This window comes from Colias croceus, chromosome 10 (genome assembly GCF_905220415.1).
Source record: "Colias croceus chromosome 10, ilColCroc2.1".
NCBI classification, from domain to species: domain Eukaryota; kingdom Metazoa; phylum Arthropoda; class Insecta; order Lepidoptera; family Pieridae; genus Colias; species Colias croceus.
This window is the reverse complement of record NC_059546.1, coordinates 9,812,858-9,840,846: the sequence shown is the minus strand read 5'-3', so window position 1 is coordinate 9,840,846 and position 27,989 is coordinate 9,812,858. Positions and strand designations below refer to the sequence as shown.

Below are 27,989 nucleotides of genomic sequence, written 5' to 3'. Positions count from 1 at the left end.
GATTCCAAACTATATTTGTATCAATTTTCATTCAAACCGTGGTTTAAGCGCGAAGAAGAGATGGACAGACTGAGTTAACGATTTTTTTTAGTTATTAAATTTAATATATTAGTAAGGTTATCATCAAAATGTAGCTTTATCGTGTTGTAAGTTGATACAAAGTATATACTAAATAAGTATATAAATTATGTTACCTACATCATTGTAATTTGTACGAACAATAACACATTTCAATCAAATTAGTTCACAATTTATATTATTATACTAGCTGGTCTTAGCGTGAAGATATATAGCCTATAGCCTTCCTCGATATCTAGCACCGAAATAATTTTTCAAATCGGACCAGTAGTTCCTGAGATTAACGCGTTCAAATAAACAAACAAATAAACTCTTCAGCTTTATAATATTAGTATAGATGAATAGCACCGGTAATAAGTTACACTATTACTTATTAGAGTAAATGAATGTTGGTCTTTTCAATGAATATCTGCACGTTTAAAATTCAAAATAAACTAGTTAACGCTGATCTTCAGCAAGTAATTAAGTCAGGGGAATCTTTGAGACAAATTTATATTTCCTTTGAAATTTTATGGCCAGGAAGTTTTCATACAAAATCGTTAGCATTTTTTATAATTAATATTGTGACACTGAACAGGCTTGTAGTTCAATAAAGTTTCAATTTATGTCTCATTATGTCTCGAACGTATTATGGCCATTATTTACTAAATATTCTTATTATAATAAAAACATATTTATTATTTTTTTTCTTTCTTAATGCTACAATTATTTTTTGGTAAAGTAGGTATGTTTTATTTCAATCGTGCAGTGATAGTTAGATGGAGATAAATTAATTATTTTTATAAGCTTGGAATTTGAATAACGGTAGTTCATATTTTCATTATTAAGCTATTGCATAGTTTCTATCGCGGGCCTTGAGCACGGGGACCGAATCGAGAAATTCCGTAACGAAAAAACCTCACGCTCCCCACTCTGACGGGCTCGGAGGTGTGGCTTGAAGGCATGCTATGCAATAGCTTACTGCAGCAGTCCCCGAGTGCCACACGTCTTATTTTATACTGAAATAATTAATAATATAATATAATACATCATTTTAATTATTTTATATATTAATCGATTATGATGTTTATTATAAACATAATTGATAATGCCCGGTACCAACGGTGCCCGGTTGATCAATATAATTAATGCTTACGTGCAACAAACCAAATGAATTTCATATTTATATTAAAATCTATTTATAAGTAAAAAACAAAGGATTAAAACCGTGTGTTTTCCCATCGTACGGAACGAAATAATAATATACTTAATGAATAATGAATATATTATTATCAAAAACAATTTTCCGAACAGATAAGATAATATTTGCATATCTACAGAAGCTTCATTATAATTACAATGTATACGAAATTGCGTTCACACGAAAAGAACTTTTATGTAATTTTATTAAGGTTTTAAATTGAAAGACGAAGAGTAGAACAACTTTAAGCTACAACTAACATTAAAAAGTTCCGGCTTTACTCGTCTTTTACTGCAATTCGTTCTTTGGTACAATATAAATACTCGAAGACGGTTAGTAGAGCGGAAATTTACAACTCTTACGCAAGAGTTACGCAAATATCCTTGTTGCAATTATATTTTTAATCTATAGAAAAAATGTAATTAATATAACGCTATGTCAATTATATATTAATGACCGCCTCCTTGGTACAGTGGTTGACGAGCGAGCGTAGAACCGAGGGGTCCTGGGTTCGATTCCCGGTGGAGACGAAGAAAAAAAAAATGTCTCGGTCTGGTAGGACACAAAAGGCTGATCACCTACTTGTCCCTAAAGAAAAATCGATCAGTGAAACAGATGTATGCATAATGCATCTGCCCCTTACCCCACTACGGGGACATGGGACTTCACTTTATGTCAATTATTAAGTATTTATACATCTCTTGTCAGAGAAGACATGTAAAAAAAAACGACGTGTGGCACTCGGGGACTGCCGCGGTAAAGCTATTGCTTGCTATGCCTTCAAGCCACACCTCCGAGCCCGTCGGAGTGGGGAGCGTGAAGTTTTTTCGTTACGGAATTTCTCGATTCGGTCCCCGCACTCAAGGCCCGCGATAGAAGCTATGCAATAGCTTAAAAATATACACTTTTATGCAATCTGGTGAAAAGAAGTTATACCCCTTATACTAGAGTTTCATATTGAAAGTTCTACCAACAAAAAAATGATATATACGTAAATGTAGTAGGTGAACTGTGTAAACCTTTTAAAACTGTATATTTTAAGACTATGTATAATATGAATAAAATACATTACCATACATTTTCTTGTCCTCAAACCTATAAGAATTATGGGCATGTCAAACAACAGCTTTATCTAAATAATAAAAGAATTTTCATACTGTTTATATTTGGTAATGTTTTGAAGTGTTTATCTTTATTTCTTGACTACTATATTATAAACCCGAAGAGTTTGTATGTATGAACGCGCTAATATCAGGAACTACTTGAACAAATGCCGACAAGATTACACCGTTGGATATGTCTGTGATCTTTGAGTGCTATTGTTTATATATGTGTCACAGACGAAGCCAGGGGACACCACGAGTCCTTAATACTTAGTATTGTACGATATATTGTACTGTTGCTTATAATAACACAAATATAATGCAAATTGCTATGATAATTATAGATAGCTTGTTCCAGTTAACAAAGAGAAACTAGCTTGTGATGCCACAATTATTAATGAGAAGGAAACAATATAATATCTATCAGTTGTTATTTGTATAATGTTAACAAGGATATAATAATTTGATATCTACATAGCATTCTTAAATCCATACTATATATAATATTATAAATGCGAAAGTAACTCTGTCTGACTGTCTGTTACTTTTTTTTTTTTGTAAGGTGTTTCTCAATGTTAGCCAGAAGGGCTATTACATTTTAACGCGGACGCGGGGGTGAACTGAAGGTTCACCCTGGTAGCGACATGCACAAGGGCGTCCCCCCTTGACGGGGACCACGAACCTCGGCTTGAGCTGTCGCTTGAGTGGAGGAGGCCAGAAGGGCCCTAATCGGACGGGAGTCTGTTACTAAATCACGCCTTAACTACTGAACCAATTTGCAAGAAATTTGGTCTAGACCTAGATATATTTTGATACCCGAGAAAGGACATAGGTTAGGTTTTATCCCGGAAATCCCACGGCAACGGGAACTATGCGGGTTTCTCTTTGACTGCGCGGGCGATGCCGCGTGTGGAAAGCTAGTGCTTTATAAATTAGTTTTTTAAAGAAAAAAACTATTCTATTAATTATAGTGTAATGGAAAATAGAGACAATTTAAATTTTTTAGGTTTATAGCATTGAAATGTTTACAAACATAATTTACTATAGGCCGGTTCAGAACATAATAATATTGTCTACTCGACGTGACGTGTACTTTTGACGTCTTTCTACCAAGACAAGGCTTGAGCCGGTCACCTATGATCTCTATCATATTAAAAATAATCAATTAGTAGAGCCAAACAATCATTCTTAAAACCATAACTTTTTATAATAATATTGTAAGGTAAAAGTTGTTTTTAAATTGCGAATAAAAACACCTAGAAGCAGCAATAAAAAAAACTTTACAATACTTTTCGTAAATAACACGGCAGCGTGTTAAATGTCGTCTGCAAGTGACAAATAAAATAGTGCATTAAACGCGTTGGAATTTACTCAACAATATTTTATTTCTGTATCTGAAGTACCTATTTACTTATACAATCATACATCAGAGATGCTCTTATACATATCTTACTAGCTGTGCCCCGCGGTTTCACCCGCATTGCTCCGCTCCTGTTGATCTTAGCGTGATGATATTATATGCCTATAGCCTTCCTCGATAAATGGGCTATCTAACACCGAAATAATTTTTCAGATCGGATCAGTAGTTCCTGAGATGACCGCGTTCAAACAAACAAACTCTTCAGCTTTATAATATTAGTATAGATTTTAAAGTATGAACAGATATAGGTAAAGCATAGGTTTTCAAACTCTACAAATATTAAGAAAACTATATTTAGGATTAGTACTTGAAAATTGGCATATTTTCTTAGTATCACTAAAGATTACTAAATAATTACTACTTAGTTACGTTGAGAAAATTAAAGTATTTTTTTGGAAATTCACTGATGTATTACAATTTTTTTAGGTACGAAACATCGTCACTTTTAAACTAAAATAAACTAACACAAAGTAAGTTCTTACGTGAACGAAATTGCAGACAGAAAGCTAATGATATATACTCTATATTCCAATCTACAGGCCTATAATAGCATTTATATACTGCGAATCACCACCTTATGTAATATTCAAAAACCACATATCAAAATTACCCTCAATTCGCAATTTGCTTCCCAGGCACCTTAACCAAATTAATATCAAATACGAACCCTACTAATTTTATTGTTGTATGTGTAATGTATATGACTGTTCTTATGTGTGCGTGCGTGTGCTTATTACATTAAATGCTTGGATATAAATAAATCCATATTTATTGCAATAAATAGTTTAAAAAGTGTATTAATTACTGTCTTTCTCTTATACTAAACCTTCCTCGAAAACTATCTATTTCTAAAAACAGCATTCCTATGTGTTGCGTAGTTTTAAAGATCTAACATAGTACCTATACATAGAGACAGACATACAGCAGGAAGCAGATTTGTTATATACTATATACCTAGTTATGAAAATGGGAACCACTGTTTCTGAAACAAAAACACAACAACTACTACTTACCTGCTTAAGCCTTCAATAAACTGTTGTTATATTAACACTAGCTGTGCCCCGCGGTTTTACCCGCATTATTCCGCTCCTGTTGGTCTTAGCGTGATATATAGCCTATAGCATTCCTCGATAAATGGGCTATCTAACACCGAAAGAGTTTTCCAAATTGGACCAGTTGTTCCTGAGATTAGCGCGTTCAAACAAACAAAGTCTTCAGCTTTATAATATTAGTATATAGATTATAACCAGACCATCCAATTACACGCATTTGCACAGCTCTAATTAATTACAATTCGACCATACAACCATTGCAATAGCAAATGAAATAATTGAATAATCTCAGATTAGAACCTTAGATGATCACCAAACATTACAATAATCCAGTTCAAACTGGATTCAATACGGGAGAGCTTAACGGCATCGTATTGGACACTCAACAATTAACATACAATGAACTGTTATTACGGCTTGCTGTAATCTGTGGTAATGATTGGCGATCAATGTATTGTGAGCATTGAGGAGTTTTAGTGAATAGGCTTTGGAATATGCTTCTGGGTATGAAGTCATCAAGTATGAAATTAGTTTCTAGTATAGTAATAACTCAGCCCCCGGAATCACAGACACAATAGAAAATCTATTGTGTCGTGGTCCGATCGGGCCGCTGGGGGCTAATGGGTTAAGGTGTTGCTTGTTTTACATGTGTTTAAACTTCTTCTTGTATATTGCAGATTTAACTATGTATGTGTACCATGTTCTGTACATAATAACACATAATAATGATGCTTATAACGCAAAGAAAAATTGAATTAAATAAGCGTTACTAACATTTTTATACATGAGTTAACAAATGACTCTTCGAGATTAACTACATATTTTATAAGTTCCTATTCTAGAAAAAAATAACCAATTATAATATCATGTTTTAATATTGAAATTGAAAATAAAACGAGCACGTATCGATGCTCAATGCTCATTATAAAAAGGATTTTATTCTACACTACTAAATGGCAAGAGCTTTTCTTTCATTTAAATAAGCATTAATGCAATAAGAATGCTTACTATTTATTTAAACTAGGATCGTTTAATAATAGAGATTCGATCTTCTTACATAAGGACACACGTGTATTCTACTATATACGATGAAACATAATATATTCAACAAATGAGTAAATGTATGCTTTCTTTATTGTGCTACAAAAACTTAACATAAAACGACAAACACCTTGCTAGAATGCGATCTCTACCAGGCAACCCTTTCAGTAAAAGGAAATAAAACAATCAAACACATCTGCATTGTAATATGAAAGCAACAACGTAGGTACCATAATTAATTGTTTCAACGAGATACGTGGAAAGAAAGCTGTATATTAATATGATACATTTGAAACGACTAAACCATTATATATTTATATAATAGAATATATTCATGTATAACAATCCACATTGTTCTTATAAAATTACTAGCTGCTCCGCGCGGTTTCACCCCCCTGTTGGTCGTAGCGTGATATATAGGGTATATCACGCTATAGCCTTCCTCGATAAATGAGCTATCGAACACCGAAAGAACTTTTCAAATCGGACCAGTAGTTCCCGAGATTAGCGCGTTCAAACAAACAAACAAACTCTTCAGCTTTATAATATTAGTATAGATTCATGTATTAACTGAAACATAATGTTTCAGGCAACATTTCCATTCCTATTGGAGTTAATCTAATTCTTCAGAAAATATTCACAGATCGACAATGTCAAAGCTTTAATACAATTGTACAGTTCAGAAGCAAGAAAGTTTGTCGCATTGTTTATTGTATGAATTTAACTCCAAATTCCAACGCTACTCTGCTTTGACGCAAATCTTAAGTCAACTACAAGTGACTGCATAATACAAAGGCTATTTGAGAAAGTTAGACTTGCTATGCTTCAGAAAAACTGAGGAAATATCTCATCTTTCTTCGTATGAAATGACTAGCTACCCGCCTGCGGCTTCGCCCACGTTTTCAAAGAAAACCATAGTTCCCGTTCCTGTGCGATTTTCAGGATAAAAAGTAGCTTCAGTTACCTATACCAAATTTCATTGTTATCGGTTTAGTAGTATTTACGTGAAAGAATAATGAACATACACACAAACTTTTGCATTTATAATAATAGTAAGATTGTGTCACTGTCTGTGTAGTTCTCCGAAATGGCTTGAATGACTTTCATGATATTTGTAAAGTATTTTTGATATACATAAGTGATAATGTGTATGTGTGTGTTTGTTACTCTTTCACGCAAATACTACTGAACTGATTACAATAAAATTAAGCACACATATAGAGGGTAACTTGGATTAACACATAGGATAGGTTTTATCTCGGAAATACCAAGGGAATCCACTATGCGGGATTTCTTTGAAAACGCGGACTAAGCCGCAGGCGGAACGCTACTTTAGTATAATTAACTTTTCTCTTTATTACCACGTGATAAAATTCATTATAAGCGAAAATATCATCAAATCAATCACGCAACTGTCAAAAAAGGAGCGTTAGGCGATTAACACACGGCACCGCGCACCGCGGCGGTTGGCAGTGAATCCCTACGAGGAACGGACTGTTCGACCGCGCGGTCGGGCGGTGTATGTGTGTTTGGTATCAACGGATTTAATAGAAGCCAATGCAACTTGAGAACCGCTTCACCGCCAACCGCGGCGGCACGCGGCACCGTGTGTTAATCGCCTAATATTTCATGTATGTACATGTTTATGTGTATACTAGAGCATAAGACACGAAGGATGTATGAAGGATATGTATTAATGTTTAGACAAAATATTATTTTCATAAAAAACATAATATTATGTAAACTGTTTGTAACTTATTTTATATGGTTGACGGCGTTATCTATACATCTATACATCTCTTCTAATATATAAAAATCAATGCCACTTTTCGTTGTAATTCCATAACTCGAGAACGGCTGAACCGATTTCGATAATTCTTTTTTTATTATATTCCTTGAAGTACGAGGATGGTTCTTATGTAGAGAAAACGTTAATATGTACCACGGGCGAAGCCGGGGCGGACCGCTAGTATATAATAAATCTGTAGAAGGGTCAATTCTGTACATTGAAAATATTGAAAAAATAAATAGCAGGGGGTGTTACTGGATCGATACCAAACCCAAATATGTGTTTAAAAAATTTTTTGTCTGTCTGTCTGTCTGTATGTTCAGGCATCACGTGAAAACTAACGGTTCGATTTCGATGAAACTTGGTATAATTATACCTTATTATCCTGGGCGTAAAATAGGATACTTTTTATCCTGGAAAAATACGTAGAAAAAAATTAATCTTAATTTTTCAGTTTTATCCATAGACGTTGTTCTGTAGAACCGCGAACACACGTTGCGTATTATTATAGGCCTAGCCGTATTTGGGTCCAATATATATTTATAAGATATCATTGTCAGAGTTACTCAAAATGAAGAAATAAACCATCCACGCGAAGACCGACATCCGCGCGGACGGAGTCGCGGGCGAAAGCTAGTAGTAGTATAAAACGCCAATGTCCACTACGTACGATAAACACCTCCTGCAAAACTTTCAATATTTCAACTCACTTCTATCCATTTACATTTTGAAAATAACAGTCCTCCCCACATCAATAAGATTTTACAATTCAACTAATTTAATTCCCTCCAATTTCATGACGTTGACAACCGCGCTGACCGTAATATTAAACAAAATTATAATTTCGAATCACTTGTACCCGTGATAAAGGCCGAGCCCGAACACCACCTGAATACAAATTTATATATTTCACGATAAAATATGCGTACAACTTCAATAGGTACGTATTCTATTAACAATTTTCATTTTAAATTCGCTCGTGCGTAAATTAATATGACGATAAATAGGTAATGCGTTTCAATTACCATCGGAATATTGTCATTTTTAATTCTTGCATTACTTTACTATATGAACGTATCTTTTAAGTTGCTAATGAACATCACTTTAACTACATAATATAAAACAAAGTCGCTTTCTCTGTCCCTATAAGTATCCCTATGTATGCCTAAAATTACGCAACGGATTTTGATGCAGTTTTTGTTAAAGATAGAGCGATTTAAGGGGAAGGTTCCAGTATAGAATTTATTAGGTTTAAGTCAGAGCGGGCGAAGCCGCGGGCGGAAGGTATAGTAAAAGTTTTTGACGCAATTAGTGCCGTATAAAAATCTTTGATTTGAAGCAACCTGGTGAAAATCTTACCTCTGCTAGTTATAGAAGATCAAAAACTGACATTTTTATAATTATTACTCAGATATTATATATCCTGCGAAATAACGACGCAACACGATACGCCATTAAAACGAATATGGCAGGTGTAAAGTGCTCCATATTTTTTAACAGTGCAAAAATCAGGTTAATCTAGTTTTACGCGACGTTAAAACAGTTGTTTTAAAACTACGGGATTGTAAATAAAACGTAGAATAAAAAGAAGCGTTATTCTGTTAATAGTCTATGTATTAAATAACTATGACCTAAAGTGCTTGAAGTCAATCTAATTGATGCATGGGAAACTAATTCCAAGCCGGTCAATCTTTGGTGAGATAAGGCTTCATCATTCATCATTCAATACTGCATAGAATAGCATGAATTATTTTAATCCTAGTGCGTAATCAGATGAGCGGGTAATTGATTGTGACTTACAATTAAACCTTACCGAGTTATTCATTGTAGTATTTAGCTTATAATAAGCTACAAGTAGCTTCAATTCTTATGATAAATTCATTATTTCAGTCGCTATAATATGAAAAGAAAACATACTTATTTTTAGTAGAAATTAATGAACAATTTTTCTATCAATCGTCAAGTAAATCTTTAATCCCTGACATCTACGTCTTGTAAATTGAAGAATCGGCCCTTAAAATAATAAGTGTATAAAACAGTCACGTCAATTAAAAAATGGATGTCGAAATCGGAAAATTTCATAAAAACGATCGCAGTTAACAATGGCAGACGCCTTTGCGCTGGGGTTTGCTCAAGTTTGTTAGAAATGATCTATTGAATTCCAGAAACGTTTCCACTTAAAGATTTGCAACTTTTTACAGAATTGCACGTCTATAGAAGTTATATTCTTTGAGGTCAATTTTTACGATTTTTATTACCCAGACAATGGAGTGATATAAATTGTAAGTTTTAACTATGTATGTGGTTAGTCTTTGGTGTTTGGTTGCAGAAAGGATGGTCTTATGAAATAGTTTTTTTTACAATAGTCTTACGAATATAATTATTTGTTATGTTTGAATAAAAGCTACCATAAAATATTTGCTGATTTAATTTTATTAACTACTAGTGGAACTAATATTGCAAAAAATGGACCTAATATAAATTTTGCGTAAATTAAATAAGTTTAACATGGCCATCGAATTAAAATTAAAAAATAAACGCTTTTAAAACGCGGCTTATTAGCCCTTAATAGGGCGGAGGTAAAAAATATTAAAAAAACAGCTTTTGTGTTATTATTTATTCGTATATTAGGACCTATTTTAATCGTATTCAAGAAAATCTAAGAATATATTATCATAAGTACGCGAAAATTGGGTGGTAATTATTTGACCTTAGCCCGTCAAGGTACAAGAGCTAGAGCTGCTACAGTCCCTAGTTTCTCCTTATTCTGGAGCAATATGAAAGCTTTTGAAGCATGGTGTAGCACATAAAGCTACTTTGCAGATGTTACAAATAATTCTCAATCGTTTTTGAATGCTTTTCGTGCTACATAATCGACATCTAGTAAATTTTTCCTGGTTTTCCGGGTAGTGTGGTACAGAAGAGCGTCTGATTTCAGCGGGTACTCCGAAATTCCCACTTTTTTTAATCTTGAAAATAATACTTGTTGTTATTTTTTTGCATGTTAATCCATCTATTAGACTCCGAGCCAAACGCGCATATTTACAGTTAGCACTTTGGTATGCTATGCCTTGGAATCTTATCTGACCAATTTTGTTAGTGCCCCAAAGTAGTTCTTCCGAGATACTTTCGTCACTGCTTTCAATATCGGAGAGATTTCCTTCTAAAATTCTCTCAATTGCAGTGTCCGAAAGCTTCTTTTTCTTGATGTTAGTATTCGACATTTTCTGAAATAGCAATTGCGAGAAGGGTAATGGTAACTATATAACCACCAAACACTATATTATGTCGGTGTAACCAGGCAATGGTATAAGTTTTACCACCGAGTTTACAATGATTTTCTGAATAGTACAAACTTCATTTCAAAAATTACTATAACAGTCATGCAGCTAAACATATTCAATAATGCTACCAAATATCACAAAACCACTTACCGGAATCTTATTAGAACAAAATTATAACTAACGCAACCACATACCGCCAATTTCCAAATTTTTTCGATACTTTTTTTTTAATTGTTGGTAGTTTGTAAACTTTTTCAGTTACATTATTGTCAGGTCTAATAAAAGTTTATACGCTATTTACACCTTCCAAAAGATGAATTTATGAAATCATGCATAAAACAATCCTTGGTTTATGGTCAATAAACTGAGGTGGTAACCAATTGGCCTTTGCCCTATTAAGGGTTAGCAAACTGAAAAATAAAAATGAAATTCAAACATGGCGTGCGTTCAACGGTGATTTAAAGTTCACTGGTTTAATATAAGAAATAAAAATATTATTTTCAACACGGATTTCGTCATAGCAAATTAAAATATTGATTTGAACTCTACGTCCTCTGTCGGGTTCATTATTCGAAGATATATTAAGTACCTAATACCAATTCTAAGTCTAAATAAATACTATACCATAAATTCATTTTATGAATGATTTTTATGAATGATAAAAGTTACGCAAAATCTAACTTTAAAATATTTTTTTCATAACATTTTAAACAAAAACGCTCCTAAAATATTAGTTAAAAATGAAATAGATTTACTGTATTCCATACTAGTGTCGCACTTCACCGGTTTACAGCTGTAACGAGTGGAACAATGCAAAAATATATTTTATAACTCATACAAGGCCATTAAAAACAACTCTGGAATCATTCATACTTGACAGTTGTTGTAGCATATTTTTTTTGTCGATAAAGAAGCGCTTGAGCGCCATCTCGCCTGATATTAAGCTAAGATGTGGTAAAAGATTGTACGAGCTTCCATAGTACCCGTTCACTCTACACTTGAAGACCCCCATATTATACTCGTCGGGAACACAGACTCGCCATATCCTTATTATAAGGATTAATTATCATTTATTCTCATTTTAATTACGACAATATTTACCATTGACCCTTGTTTGTATACACTGCAGGGACACAGGCCTTTGAGGATTTAGGCTGTAATCTACGCTGGGTCAGGCTTAATCATTAAATCTAATGTAAAAGTTTACATCTAAAAAATTCAAAACCAATTTTAGCAAAATCTATCTTGCTATTCTTGTGTAATTTACTAAAAAGACACGAACATATGGTAACTGTGATATTACTTACATAAGGCCATGGCCTTTATGTAGGTAGTTCCTACACAGCTTATTTTTTTACTGAAAAAATCTATCTGCATATAAAATTTCAGCTAAATCCGATCAAATCAAAATTCCACAAAAATAATTAAATACTATGCATACAGTCTTATACTATACAGTATACAACCCTTTTAACCATACACAGACATAATATAAATCCTCCACACAATGAACTGTGACACCATAAAACCAAACAAAAACGGTTCACAAAGTTGGTCCACAAACAGAACGGGGTACAATAGACATTACAAGAACTGACCTATCTACAAAGCGTAAGTATGATGCCAATAGAAGTTGTTTAAACAAAGCGGACTCGGTTCTATGCTTCGCTGCGTCTGTTACGCCAATACTTCGCCAAGATAGCTTAAGAGATGGTGAGGAGTTTTAGTCTTATTAATTTGTTTCTGATAAAAGGCTGATGTTACTGTGACTAACTCTTAATGTAGAGTTCTAAAGTTGATTTTGACTGTAGATTGTAGAATAAGTGTTTAGCTCTTAGGCTATATTATACACAAAGATATTGTACATTTTTATTATGATTTTAAGTCATGATATTATGAATGTTCATAATATGATGACTTAATTAATAATAAATACTGGTATGTACCAGTAGGATCTTTTTGCTAGTTTACTGAATTACAGCAAGGTGAAATAAAAGCTATTTATTTCATAACTCAGCTCCCGGAATCACAGACACAATAGAAAATCTATTGTGTCGTGGACCGATCGGGCCGCTGGGGGCTCAATGGGTTAAAATAATGTCATGTTAAAAATGTATAAGTAATAATAAGAATAATAATTTGGCATAATGCATGGCAGAAAATAGTGAGGTCTGTTTCTATATTAAACATAAAATATTGTATCAACACGGGCACTAACCTAAAGGCTGTTGCGGGTAGGCCTTGACCTGATTAAACATAAGTATAAACGCAATATAATATGACTATTTAATATATTCAGGGTATAAATATGAGTAAAATGGAATACAATAAGTGTGAGTGAGGGTTTATAACATGATTTTTGATGTTTAAGTTTCATTGTAAATACTATCTACAAGAGAGTATGTGTTACGCATTATTGACGGAATTTATAAAGTTATTTGCTATAAATATCAATTAATGATACAGAGCTCATTTTTCCAAAAGAAAAAAAAAAATTTATCACATTTTTAAGTTATATTATTTTCCGTACCGTAGCAAAATATAAACGAAACAATGAATTTCATTTATTTGTTAAAATATTTTACAATACATTTAAACTACAAGGCTCTTAGACTACATCTCCTTGTTACATTTCGATAGTTCAGCGCAATATCAGTCCGGTTTTCAAATTCGACGAGAAATATTTTTCAGCGACAAGTTAATTAAAGATCGAGTTTCATTCATTTTCCATGCAATTTCGCTTTGATCTAAAGCGTAGAGTCGTTTTATTAGTTTTCATAAAATGGTATTTTTCTAACTTTGTAAGAGGCAAATACCATGAAAAATTAAAGTTTTAGTTTTGTGTTGTATGATAAAAAATGTTGTTGTTTGTTGTTTAAGTTTGATGGGAACGAATAAAACTTTTTCTTATTGCTTCTCTACAGTTTTGTTTAAGGTTTTACGATTTCAGTTTTTCTGCTATTTAAAACTAATCTCTTGTATAGCTGAACTGCTATCAATGGAATTTTTTCAGAGATGGTTTGATCAAATATATCAACACTAGCTTCCCGCCCGCGGCTTCGCCCGCGTTTTCAAAGAAAACCCGTTCCCGTAGAATTTCCGGGATAAAACCTATCCTATGTCCTTTCTCGGGTATCAAAATATCTCTATACCAAATTTCATGCAAATTGGTTCAGTAGTTTAGGCGTGATTGAGTAACAGACAGACAGACAGACAGAGTTACTTTCGCATTTATAATATTATCATTTCTCGAACGAAGTGAGAGACTTAGCTTGTATAAAATAAATATATTATGTCACTAAACCCGTAATTTGGTTTACTCTTGATCCGGGTTTGATCTTTAAATTATGTTCTTTAGAACGGATTAGCTATGTGGGCTTCCGGGTTTCTCTGTTTCCAAGAATTGTGATAAATTTATTCTAATATCTACTATTTAATAATTATGTATTTAGGATCATTTTTGCCATTTAGAACAATATTAAATTAATACATTTGTTGTTGTTTTATGTATAGGTTATGTTATAATTTAGAATGTACTAGCTTACCGCCCGCGGCTTCACCCGCTTTGTCTTAAACCTAATAAATTATATACTAAAACCTTCCTCTTGAATCATTCTATCTATTCTCTAAAAAACCGCATCAAAATCAGTTGCGTAGTATTAAAGATTTAAGCATACAAAGGGAAATAGGGACAGAAAAGCGACTTTGTTTTATACTATGTAGTGATGATTCGATCAAGTTTGTTTCGTTTCACAAGCCCGCATTTTTACTGATGTGCTTATTAGCTGTTACTTATATAATAGATACTTTTTATTTTTTGTAATTTTGACTTTTTTTAATCTTACTGATGGCTGCATTATAACATCATGCTACGATTAATAGTATCAAAGTAACAATGCTGTAAAAGTACATTTTGAAAGCAGAAATTTTCGGGTCAGTTAGTTTACATTAATATTTTTTTGTAACAATTTAGTACGAAAACTTCTGAACCTCAAAAATATACCAGCTGTAAGCTGTATTATTCTTGACTATGATAGCGTATATTTTAGTTCCAGGTCAACCTTATAGAGCGGCTAGTTACATACTTAGAATTTATACATATAATAAAATGGTAGAAAAGTCAAAACTGAATATTTTTTTAAAGAATACATGGGGCGTGATCTACCTCTACAACAGATATCGAAGCCAAAAATACAATTTTTGTAATTTTTGTTTGTGTGTCTGTATCTACGTCAAACAAACAAAACGTCTGTTCTACGTCAGTTTATATTACTAGCTTTCCGCCCGCGGCTTCACCCGCGTTTTGAAAGAAAACCGCGTACAGTTCCCTTTCCCGTAGGATTTCCGGGATAATCAAAGTTTATCCAAGTTACCCTCTATACGTGTGCTAAATTTAATTTTAATCGGTACAGTAGTATTTGCGTGAAAGAGTAACAAACACACATACACATCCTCACAAACTTTCGCATTTATAATATTAGTAGGATTCTAAGGTTACATACACACGATCATTAATACAGAATTCATCCACTTGTATGAACAATATCATAATATCTTACAACTATGTACGTCATTAGAGAACTTTCCCCATTACTGTGTTTCGAGTTTGCGACATAGACTCAGTGTTATATAACTATTGAATAATAGTTAAGCACTAATTGTTATTTCCCAATTATATTATAAGTTTTAACGTTACCAATTTTCCTGGTATCAGAGGACAGAGAGGTTATGATGTCTTATATCAGTATTACTTCCAGTGTGAAAGAAAGATAGAGCTATATAAGTCGTTTAGCGCCATCACTTTCCCACATTGGAAACAATACTGCTTTAAGACTTCAGGGTAATATTCCAGATATATACAAAAGACACACACAATTTTCTAACCATTCCCAGAAACGATAAGAGATAGATACTCAATTCGGTACTTTTATCAAACCAGAAAGAGTGCTTCTTAAGTTTACTTATTTTGAGCTTTTTGCAACAAGGTGTAACTTTGATGTTATAAAAAATAATAGATATTTATGTGATGACGTTACACCTTCGACTTTGTCTTCAAATGAAGTCAATAAACCGCTTCAACAATCAATTAAGTATCTGAGAAGTTTTACAAAAATGTATCTTGTGTTATATATTTCTCTACGGTGTTAATAACTTGTAATACCTATATTCATCAAATAGAAACCACCACAAGACATTATAACACGCCGAGCACATGCCTCCATACACAATATTTAAAATACCATACCAAATAACCGAACTATAGATTCGCGTCGATTAAATTCCCAAATTCCGTGAAAATAAACTATTTCCGGATCACTAAACAAAATAGCAAACAGCGTTCTCAAGCCAATTTTAAGCGAAAAAGCTCGTTAACATAAAACCGCAAGTTACAAAAAGGAATATTTAAAACTGGTCCAGAACAGGTATGCTCCAGAGAGAACATAATATAATATTTTGGGAATTAGCTCGAGCTGTTATAGGGATTGTGTTTTCGTAAAAGTTCGTAGTGGTTAGTTTTGTTATGTATTTTTATAATAATATTGACTGTATCGTAATTGCTTCATTGTGTTTCTTTTATGTTGTGATTATTACTATTCATGACATCGTACTTACAGCATAACACCAACACGAACAATGTAAGGTAAACAGAATATTTTAAATTACAGGTATATAGGCTCAAGGTATCTAGAGCATGCCTTAGATATTAAATTCGCATATAGATGCGGTAAAAACATCCATAGTCTCATCTTTATGATAAAAAGAACATTTCATTGCTTGAAAACATAATATTCTGCTCTTGCTATAATTATAATTGAAAGTCCATCATTTAAATGTACCTTTTTACTAAAATAAAATTCAATAAAATATAAAAAAGCAGATTAAAGATTGAAAAATTTTCACCGAAAAATCCTAACAAAGTGAAACAGGAGATAGAAACTTGTGTTGAACTAGCGCCATGATCCCGATAAAAATGTAGTTCGACCAAATTTCCTCGATACACATTCAATAAGATAAGGTACACAGAAGAAAGCAAAAGAGCGAACGTCCATCAATCATTGAGTTCAACTCAAGAGTTCAGCTCATTTAAATATAGTTTGTTTAAGTGCAAATTTGAAAAGTTTCGCCTGTAAAATATCACTCTTCTAGAAATTCGATAAAACAGTGAAATCTCGATACGATGTTTTCAGTGAAAGAAACCTTTCCAATACCTTTACAATTTTTCTGCGACGTCATCGCTTAATTCCTACTCTGAATAAATTTTTCTACAGGTACGTAACGTCTAATACTTTTCAGTTAAAGCATATTTCAAAGCATCTTAGAACATCTCATTGTATAAAAAACTAAACTAGTTTTTTATCTTTTTAAATATCTTCTATCTATTTACACTTAACGAAGAAAAAGATATTCACTATCTATCTTTTGAACTGAAAGTAAAGTGAACTTCTTTAATAATTCGTCTACATCATTTATAAACCATTTTGATAATAAATGAATACATAAATATGTCATAATACAAACATACTTTCGAGTGCAGGGATTTCATTACTACCTTATATTATAGGCGTCTATCAGACTCTACCTAACTAAGAGCCATTAGAACGCTCGATAATAATTATCCAATAACGTATCTGTTTGGGACTTATAGTAAAAAAACATGACGACTACTAACACAATAAACATACTAAAATTTTCTAAGTTAGCAGCTATCACTCATCATATTAATCCGGGATTTAAAAACGCTCCCAAACTAAGCCCCGCAATATCGCAATTGCCAAAAGCTATAAAACATTCAAAATAATCCGTTAAACCTATAAAAATTATGACATATCCCATACGGCCACTTTATTTCATCTCTATTTCAATTAATCTAAAAAAAATTCTAAGCCCGAACCAATTTCCGAACGGCAATTTGGTACAGAAAAAAAACAAATATACGAGCTCAAATGACAACGCATTTATCATGTTTTTAAACGTACCGTGACCTGTGTTACTTGCAGTTATGATAAACAATTATATTTTTACTTGTGATAAGTTTGGAAGTTTAGTTGTGAAATCTAATGTACTAGTAATACTCGTCATATGAAGGAAAAGGATTTGTTTTTGAAGTGAAAGTTCTTTATCGGGGTTGGAAAAAAATTTAGTGTAATGTTTTTTCGTTACGCGTGACATTTTTCCGTTACGCGCCATCTTTTCCTTATCCCTACCACGCGTGCTTCGACCGACGTATTTCTGTAAAGTTGCATATAGTAAATTATTTTTTGAAAAATAAGGTCATAAAGAAGTTTCACTTCTTACGTGTGTACACTAGTAGGTACACGCACACATTTTTAAAGGTAATAAGATTGTGATCGATTAAAAACACATTTAAATCATCTTAACTTTAGGAAGTTTCACTTTTCCTTAGTGAGTAAGACAATTTCAAAAGTTCAAAGGTAAGTTAATATTGTGGTTGATACGAGTGGCTTGTCGTCAATACTTGACATCAAAATATTTAATAGGTAGGTATATAATAGGTAAAAACAAGTTTAATTTAGTTTATATCAATAATATAAACCCACCCAAAGCATTGAATAATCGAAAACAATGTTTAGAATTGTGTATAGTATTCATATTAAAATGCTATGAATGTGATATCTAAATTCATATGTGTGTAAATGCGTTCGTATTTACTATATATTATTTAACCTCCTGAGACCCAGGATTTTTTTTTCTTTCTTTTTTAATAAAAATTAGCTGTATCTGTTCTAATGCAATTATAGATATTAAAAAAAATGGAAAAAAAAATCTTTCGTGGAAAACTTGGGTTTTCTCTATGTCATATATATATTACAAGGGGTCCCAGTTCCGAGTGTAATAAGTTTATGAAAATGAAGAAAAACTACATGGTTTTTTAGTTATTATATATTTTTAAACTTGAATCTAAATATTTATTATTCTATCCATTGTTCTGTGTCTATTTTATGTACCTAGGTTCAAAGATAGGTATTTTTAAGGGTGAGAAACGACCAGTACAAGTATTTTGCACCGGCGCGTCGGTGTATTTATATTGTCACGTCCACCCCTAGGTCTTATTTCTAATCCATCCTCTCGGTCAGCCTCCTCTAATGCTTGGTCCACGTCATGTGCGTCCCCGAGATGGTCTGCCAACAACTGAAGATGACATACATAGTGACGATTCTATTCTGACATGACTCATACTCATTGGACGAATGGAAGAAGAATCATTTTTTGTTATTTGGGCGGCTTCATCGGTATCATTTGGGGGATTATCTTCATCTCAAATATTTATTTATTCAATTAGACTTCTTTCAAAAGCACTTTTGAATCGTCATAACAGTAATAACATTTACCACCGATTCGGAAAGCAGTATCTATGGAGAAAAACCGGCAAGAAACTCCATAGGTCCATCATATAGGTCAATATTTGACTCATCCAGGTGTTGGTAGATCTCAGTATCTTATAATCCTTGAAAATTATAATAAAATCTGTAACATAAACTAAAGAATGTCATATAGGTAATACATGGGGCCCTTGTAACCAATACCAATTTGGCAAGAATTGAGACCGAATGTCTTACCAGTATGACATAAAAGAAAAAATTCATATTTTTCACAAGTTTTAGATTTATCTTACAAAATAACTATTGTGGTTGCAGAAATAATATCTATTATAATTAGATATACAAAGATATACTGCAATATACTAATGGTTCCACTAGAAATGTAAGATTACCGACCACGTGTTTGCCGTCGCACAGCCACCGTCAACTTCGAAATGAGAATACTTCAAATCACTGTCACTTATAAAACCAAAAACCGTTTAGTATAGCGGATGACATACCACTACATCGATTTGAGGTATTATTCCCGCATATACGCAAAAGATGGCGTTGAAATATTTTTTTATTGTCTATGTAATATATATATGACCGCAGGCCCCAGGAGGTTAAGTACTTACAGGTATGTTTTCAATGTTTAAAAAACGACGCAAGTTTCAAGAAAATCGATTTAGTAGCTTAATAAGATCTTTTTTTACAGACTTCACACTCTTAAGTAGGTAATTTTTGTAAAATGAACACTATTATCAAAAGAATTAAGATTCAAATTTAATTTGAACCACTGACTCAATAAACATAGACGTATAACTCAAAAATCGTCACCTAATAGCTCTGTGAAAATCTTAATTTATTTTAGTAAAAATTTAATCTCCTTGACTCTGACATTGCTTTAATATCTAGAAGTGAATATCACGTAGGATTTTATTTTTTTTTAGTAAAAATTCGTTAGGGACTCATTCTATTTCTAGAATATGGCACCTATATGACACTTTCATATTCTTCAGATAAATGTACTTCTATTATGTGTTTTTCAAATATCCAATTAACAGCAGGTATAAGTTGTAACTTAAACTTTATTCTTATAAAAAATATCGATAGTTTTAAAATTAACGACCGTATCCGCGATTTTGTCCACATGGTCAAAAGAAAGAGATATTTCACAGCGGTAAAAAGTACCCTATATAACTCTCCAGCTATATCCCGTAACTGTCCTCAGGTCCTTACTATAAAAATTATACAGAATTGTTGTGTTGCAACTCAATTCAAATGATAGAGTTCGTATTGATAGAGATTATTATTAAATCAATAAGTATTTGTTTTAACTATATCTGTATATAATGTAAACGGCATTAAATTGTTTAATATATTCACGTTCAAAGTATTTATATATTCAACTTCCATTAATTAATAAAACTACATAATATACGTTTTTGAATCATTACGATCATAAATTTAAATTTGTTACCACAGGTAACCAATAGTAATAACTTAGCAAAATAAACGACGCAAACGTAATTAAATATTTTAAACTTTCAAGTTATTCGAGGAACCTCGAAAAAGTTCATAAATTTAACTGAGAGCGGCCAAGTGTTTTTATTAAGACAGTACGGCATTCAGTTCCTAATTCATTGCCGCTATTTAACTACAGCTGAGCCGGTATACTATGTTTTTCCTGTGGCATTGCTTGGTTTTTAACACGCTTTTACAGTAAAACTCCGAGTATCCAAACGTCGATTTACCGAATCGCCGCTTATCCGTATTGGTCCTAAGCGTCATATAATTTTGTTTTTTTTTTTATTCATAGAGTAATTTTTACTACTATTAATTTTATTGAATTTTAAAGAATAATATGTAACCTAAATGTAATGCACCACCACCATAAAATATGTAATCCTTATGGTTTTCGGGTTGTCTGGCGAAATCGCTTACAGCGATAAGACCGCCTTCTGTACATAATATTATAACTTAATGTATCACTCTTATTTTGTAATCTTGTATTTTTGTGTGCAATAAAGAATTTTTCATTCATTCATTCCATTTTTATTTTATTTTGTTGTAACAAGTCGAAACTCACAAGAGTCTATATATATATATATATATATATATATATATATATATATATATATATATATATACTAGCTGTTGCCCGCGACTTCGTCCGCGATTACGTCGTTTTAGGTCATTCGTCGTTTAAAAAAAATACGTGACACTTTATTTTTGAATGTTCTTAATTGTCTCTTATAAAATTTAACTACATTAAAATTGAAAACTCTGATAAGAAAATCTTAAAATCGGAGATAATCGAAAATCTGAGGAAAACATGAATGAATGTGATTTAAATTCTAACATTACTTAGTATTTCAAATAATAATCTAAATTAAATGTAGATTAACAGTTTGAGCGCACCGTTATAGAATATGTACCTAAGTATTAAATTACGTTAGTTTACATAGTAACAAAACAAAAACACGATGACTTTCTTTCGCGCTCGGTACCACAAACTAAGCATGTTAATGGTACGTGGCCCGCGTCACTTGACCCCCCGCGAGTTCCCCTCCGTTGCTATGCGAAAATACATTCGTCGCCCTGCTGTAGGAAAAATTGTAATACTGTGGCCTGGGCGTTATAACACGCCCAGGGAGTTCCTGAGTAGAACACGAGTAGATAGACGGACGTCTATCGACGTCCGTCTATCTATGCACCCTATCATTTGTCAAACGGTCTTCATATTGAGTAAAAGTTTCAGATTCTAAGATATGACGGCCGTGATCAGCTGTGAGACGTTTTACCCTCTCAGTGAAGGTTTCGGTCTCACGGGATAGTACCTACATGCCGTTCGCGGTCAGCTGTGAGCCGCAATTCTCGTTGTGAAGCGGTTTCAGGTTCTCGGCATAACACAATATGTTGTTTTCGGCCTATAATAGTAAGCCTCTAACGATTCTTGAGAACTCTTATTTTCGAGATAAGGATTTTTTAGGTGCCACTGATGCATGTAAATAAAAATTGAGTTAAAACGGACTGAGAGTGTTATAGACAAATATAATCAGAAAGCTTCGAACTCCTAAGCTATCGGAAGTTACACGTGTTATTGTGAGTCAACCATAAAAGATATACATTTATGATGTTGGGAGATATTTTTTATATAATAAGGAGAATATTTCTTTCATACAATATGATTTCTGTGTAGCTTTAACTCTACTTTTACTGCTCTGCTCAGGAATATGAAAAATAATTGTACCAAGTTTCGTTTAAATCCGTCGAGTAGTTTTTGTTTCTAAAACGGTTATACGGACAGACAGACGGACAAAAATTTTACTGTTTGCTTCTTTGGCATCAGTGTCGATCCCTAATCACCCCGTGATAGTTATTTAGGAAATATATTTCATGTACAGATTTAATATAAGTATACATAATATATTTAGATTCCAATTTCCATGTAACGTTAAATTCGACTATAGAATAACTAACAGACAACGCAGGTTACTCTCGTTTCCATAAGTTGAGGCGGCTACATATTCGGTCCTCATAACATCACTTTTAGTGAACGAAACGACAGCGCGGTTTAATTCGATGCCAACACCATAAGAAAAAAGGAAATATTTTTAATTGTGAAAAAATATTATGATTTACTATTAACACTATTTTAATCTATACACATAATAAATCTGTAGAAGGGTTAATTATGTACATTGAAAATATTGAAAAAATAAATAGCAGGGGGTGTTACTGGATCGATACCAAACCCAAATATGTGATTAAAAAAATTTTTGTCTGTCTGTCTGTCTGTATGTGAAGGCATCACGTGAAAACTAACGGTTCGATTTCGATGAAACTTGGTATAATTAGATATACCTTATTATCCTGGGCATAAAATAGGATACTTTTTATCCCGGAAAAATACGTAGAAAAAAAACTAAATCTTAATTTTTCCGCGCGGACGGAGTCGCGGGCGGAAGCTAGTATTTAAAATATATGGCTGTGAGTGTGTAAAAATAAATCCAGCTAGTTTCACATCACACTTATGTTTATAATTAGCTATACAACATGAAAATATACATATTAATTACCAAGCAATAATCATACAGGTAAATACTGAAGAAAAGTATTAACAGTCAAAGTTTATTTTTACTAACATTTAACAACATGTAAATGATGAAGAAATAATAATTATCTACCAACTAACCTTTTCTATAATACTTAACACAGCACATTTTTTAAATTATCTTGCTCAACTCTGCTCAAAAATTTGAGGGTTTTGTTGAAACTTTAATGTGTCAAAACTATGATATATCTAAACTACGATACAACTTGCATGCGGAAATGCTCATTACAATCAGTAAATTTAAAGAATAACTAACAACATACTATTCAATTTTATTGAGCTGATGAATATCTTTTGCCTGGAAGAGATCACCGCCGCCAAGCCGCCGCCTAATAAATATACTGTGTTTTCTTATAAAATCGTAACATAATTTCTTTTATCTACTAAATTTTAATAAATTTATAACTAAGTTCTTTTTATCTAAAAATGAGCTTGAGCTTATATTAGGCAAAAGTATACATTAACTTTTTATAATTTCAGGACCGCACCTTAAATGGGGCCTCGGAAAATATGCCTAAGGGTTATTAATAGAGAAATGATACACAACAAAGTTATGTTGGTTCCATTTTATTTATAAAATATAATGAAAATGGACAAATATAAAACATATTATGTAAAATGATTAAAAATAAATAAATGAAGCAACTACGATTCAAAGAAAACATCTTTTTCAGTGTGAAAATGCTCTAAGTAATCCTGGATGATGAGTATAATCATGTACTCTCATCCCAGTACGGTCGGTACCTCGATAGCCATAACGATAAATATTATAATCAGATAACAGCAAAGTCAGAATAAAAATCATAACTTGTACAGTTGTGAGTGCAAAATTTATGTTTCATTTGGCAATAACATTTTTTTCGGTACTAAAACGTAGTAGTTTGATATATGGTTGGCCGCCCCTTCTCTCCTTCCTGAAAAATATCCTCCAAAATTACCCGAGATACTTCCAATGATTGAACCATACGTTGGACATTAACTTCAGTCAAAAATTGACGAAGCGGATGATAACTAATTTCCACTTATCCTCGCTGCCACTATCTTCATCATCAAATCATCAATTTTCAAGTGGTGTTGTAAAATTGTCAGCAGAAATAGTCTTCCAAAGGCGATATAATTTTATGAACATTGAATCTGTAAATAAAAAAATCAAAAGTTAATTGTAAATCTATAAAAAAAGCTACTTACAAATAAAGTTTTATCAACAAACTACTGTTCCCAACGCACCTCAAAATCTTGTAAAAGTCAAAAAGAATTCATCATTTTATTATTTCATTCTAAAAGTGTAATAAAATACTTTATAAAACTAATAAAAAACATGAATTGCTATCATTATAAAAAATAAATACCTATAAAAGTAACAACTTACCTTTTGTAGGTATGCTGAAAATTCACAAAACACGAAGATTGAATTTGATATTTTTGGTTTTATGACATTCAAATGCTTTATAAATATAAATTTATAAATAATAAATTTATAAAGAATAGAAACATTCGATCACGAAATTATGCGGGTTCGAGTCCCGCCTCGTGATCGAATTTTTTCTATTCTTTATAAATTTATAAAACACGAAGATTTTAAAAATGTAACCAATGAACACAATCAATGTTAGATTAATTGTAATGGTGTCTAGTTTGACTTAAAATAATAAACATCTACCTACCCTCACTTTTAAAAATGTAGTATATTCACACGAAATATAAGCGCACCTTATAGGGAATGGAAGATATGGGTTAAAGAGATAAATAAATAACATGATTATATTTAAATTATTAATTTTCAACAGTATGTTCAGTAGTGATAACATGTAAATTGATTTGATTTTTACGAAATCTCATAGATGGCGCTGTTTCAAATTTGTCTTTATACTACTAAATTCATTAAACTGTTTCTCTGCCCAAATTACGTAAATGACATTGTTTTTATTTTGTAAAGCTAGATAATAGCATGGCTTACTCGAAACCAACATTTAAATATGAGTCTTTAGATTGTACGCTGTCGTAGTACACGGAATATGTAAGAAAAATAAAGGTTCACAGCTCCTCCCCCGAAGGTGATATCATGATAATATGTTTAAACTATCCTCACCCGACCTCTAAGGAATATTCATGCAAAATTTGAAGTAAATCTATGCAGTACTTTCTGAGATTAGCTCGGTCAAACATACAGACAAACAGACAAACAGATAAACAGACAAACAGACAAACAGACAAAAATTCTAAAAACTATGTTTTTGGCTTCTATATCGATTATAGATCATGGATTATGTATTCTTTTAAAAAAATATTCAATGTACAGTTTTGACTTTCCTACGATTTTATTATATGTATAGATATATATTTCAACTATTGGTTGTAAGCTAGAGACAAGACTCTACATTGTTTCTTAAATAAAATTTATTAAAATAGCTACTCTATGTACTTCTCCTGTATGTTTGTACATAACCGACTCCTTAAGACTCGATTTTGTTCCACTTTAAATGGACAGATTTAAATCAAACTTTACACACTTATCAGGGACTCGTGAGAATACAATAATTTACTTTATCTCATGCATGTGTGATGTGTTTTTGTTTTTTAAACTATATTTACTATCGCTCTATACCTCCTCAAGTCACTTCCTAAACAATACAATGTTTTGCCATGTAGGCCTTAATTCAGAAAAGGTTTATCTTATCTAGAATACCAGCAAAATTACTAAGTTTGCTTAGGTTTCTTTTCATTAATCAAAACGAATTGCTGACTGCTGAGCTTTTAGTCCTAAAAACCTCGCAAGCAATTTTGAGGCTAAAGCTAGAAGAAAACTAACACGTTTCTTCAACAATAAGTAATTATATCAATAAGCTTTCCGACACTAATAACTTTTGATATAATAAAAATTATATGAAAAAATATTTTTACTATTTTGTTCGTAACGTGAAAAATTCACAGTTAAGTACTTCCAATTGAATTAAATTTCATATCTGCAAAGATATAAATGTTCTAAAAATCAGGCTTTCACATACTTTTTAATATTAAAAAGGACAAAATTAACTAAGAATGCTATCAATATTATAGTTCAATACTTATACATTGCATTAATTAATAGGTTTATTTACATACTAGCGGTCCGCCCCGGCTTCGCCCGTGGTACATATTTCGCAATAAAAGGTAGCCTATGTCCTTTCTCGGGTATCAAAATATCCCCATACCAAATTTCATGCAAATTGGTTCAGTAGTTTAGGCGTGATTGAGTAACAGACAGACAGAGATACTTTCGCATTTATAATATTAGTATGGATTATTTACATATAGGTATACCTAATAATAATCAATCCGATTTCTTTAATAATTTGAAAAAAAATGTAGTCCCTAAATAATTTTAAATAGATGTAATCTATTAACTATACTTACCTACTTTATTCCTAAAATATATAAAGAGTATATAAAGTAGGTAAAGAATTTATAAATAAATGTTACTTCCCTTACGTTGAACTTATTCATACTATGATATAAAAATAATTGAATAATAGATAGGTAATAATCATATAAATTAATACAGAGCGTTAAAATAAAGCATAAATTATACACATATTAATAGTAAATAATTGTTTAAAATAATTATAATGCTTCATAACGAAGCGCTCGCTATCAGTAAACATCAATTAAAATACACACAATGTATATTGAAAAGATTCGTATCAATAATAATTTATGTAAACAATACTACCGATACACCCACTATATTCAAATGGGAATAAATAACAAAAAACTCACCTTGAAATATAAACAAAAGTTGAATAAAAACTGTGAACATTTCTTGCATCTTTAACACACACTACACACTAAATAAAATAAAAAATCGCTTCATTTACAAAACATCGTATTGCGTGATTATTTGAAATGGAACAGACGTCCGTCCTCTACGGCTGTTTGCTGAAAACTGAAGTGTACAGCATCAGATTTTCTTTCCCTGCAAACCGGTATGGTAATAACTGAGTGAACTGTCTAATTTTGATCGCGGTAATAGTAACTTCTGTACTCTGTGGTCCGCTTTCCTTCGTTACGAATTCAAAATGAATATCGAGTCAATTTAAAAGTCAGAAGATTTTTCAATATTCAGTTCATTGAATGGTGTTAATTTGTTACAGTTGTTTTCAAAATACATTTAAATGAGTTTATACAAAGGGTTATTGTTGAAAAATCAAGTTTGTATTGTCAAAACGTCGTACTTTTGTGTTGTCAATCAAAAAGCTTTCTATTGCAGTGTTAAAATGAATTCATAATTAAATATTTCAATTATACACATTAGAACCGTTTTTTAGTATTATTACAATCTAAACTTATATTATAATACTATTATACTGCACATTATTTAAACATGATGTATTTAGGTTTCTAAATAAATATGATTTGATTCAAAAGTGCTTTCAAAATGAGCGTAGTTTAATAATTGATAAATATTTGAATTTAAGCTTTGCGTTTTGAATATACAAAACGCAAATAAAGCATTGAGATATACATATGGAGACGACACCGCCTACATCACTTATGTTCCGCTCAACATACGCCATATGGCGTAACTGCACGCTCATTTTTATTTGTTTTAAAGTGAAACGCAT

General features: G+C 32.1%; 1 protein-coding gene and 1 long non-coding RNA gene across 2 annotated transcripts in view; both read right to left on the bottom strand.

The window, feature by feature from the left end:
• The window catches only part of LOC123694960, a 113,205-nt gene extending 85,914 nt beyond the window's left edge, over positions 1-27,291 (bottom strand). Inside the window, exon 1 of the mRNA XM_045640606.1 lies at positions 27,145-27,291. Coding sequence (XP_045496562.1) covers positions 27,145-27,193 — 49 coding nt within the window. The 5' untranslated portion in view covers positions 27,194-27,291. The remainder of the gene's footprint in view (positions 1-27,144) is intronic.
• Positions 19,040-19,883, bottom strand: LOC123694961. Its single transcript, XR_006751886.1, has 2 exons — positions 19,686-19,883; positions 19,040-19,098 (listed from the first exon to the last, which is right to left on the bottom strand). It is a non-coding gene; the product is annotated as an uncharacterized LOC123694961 (long non-coding RNA).
• Positions 27,292-27,989: the final 698 nt, after the last annotated feature.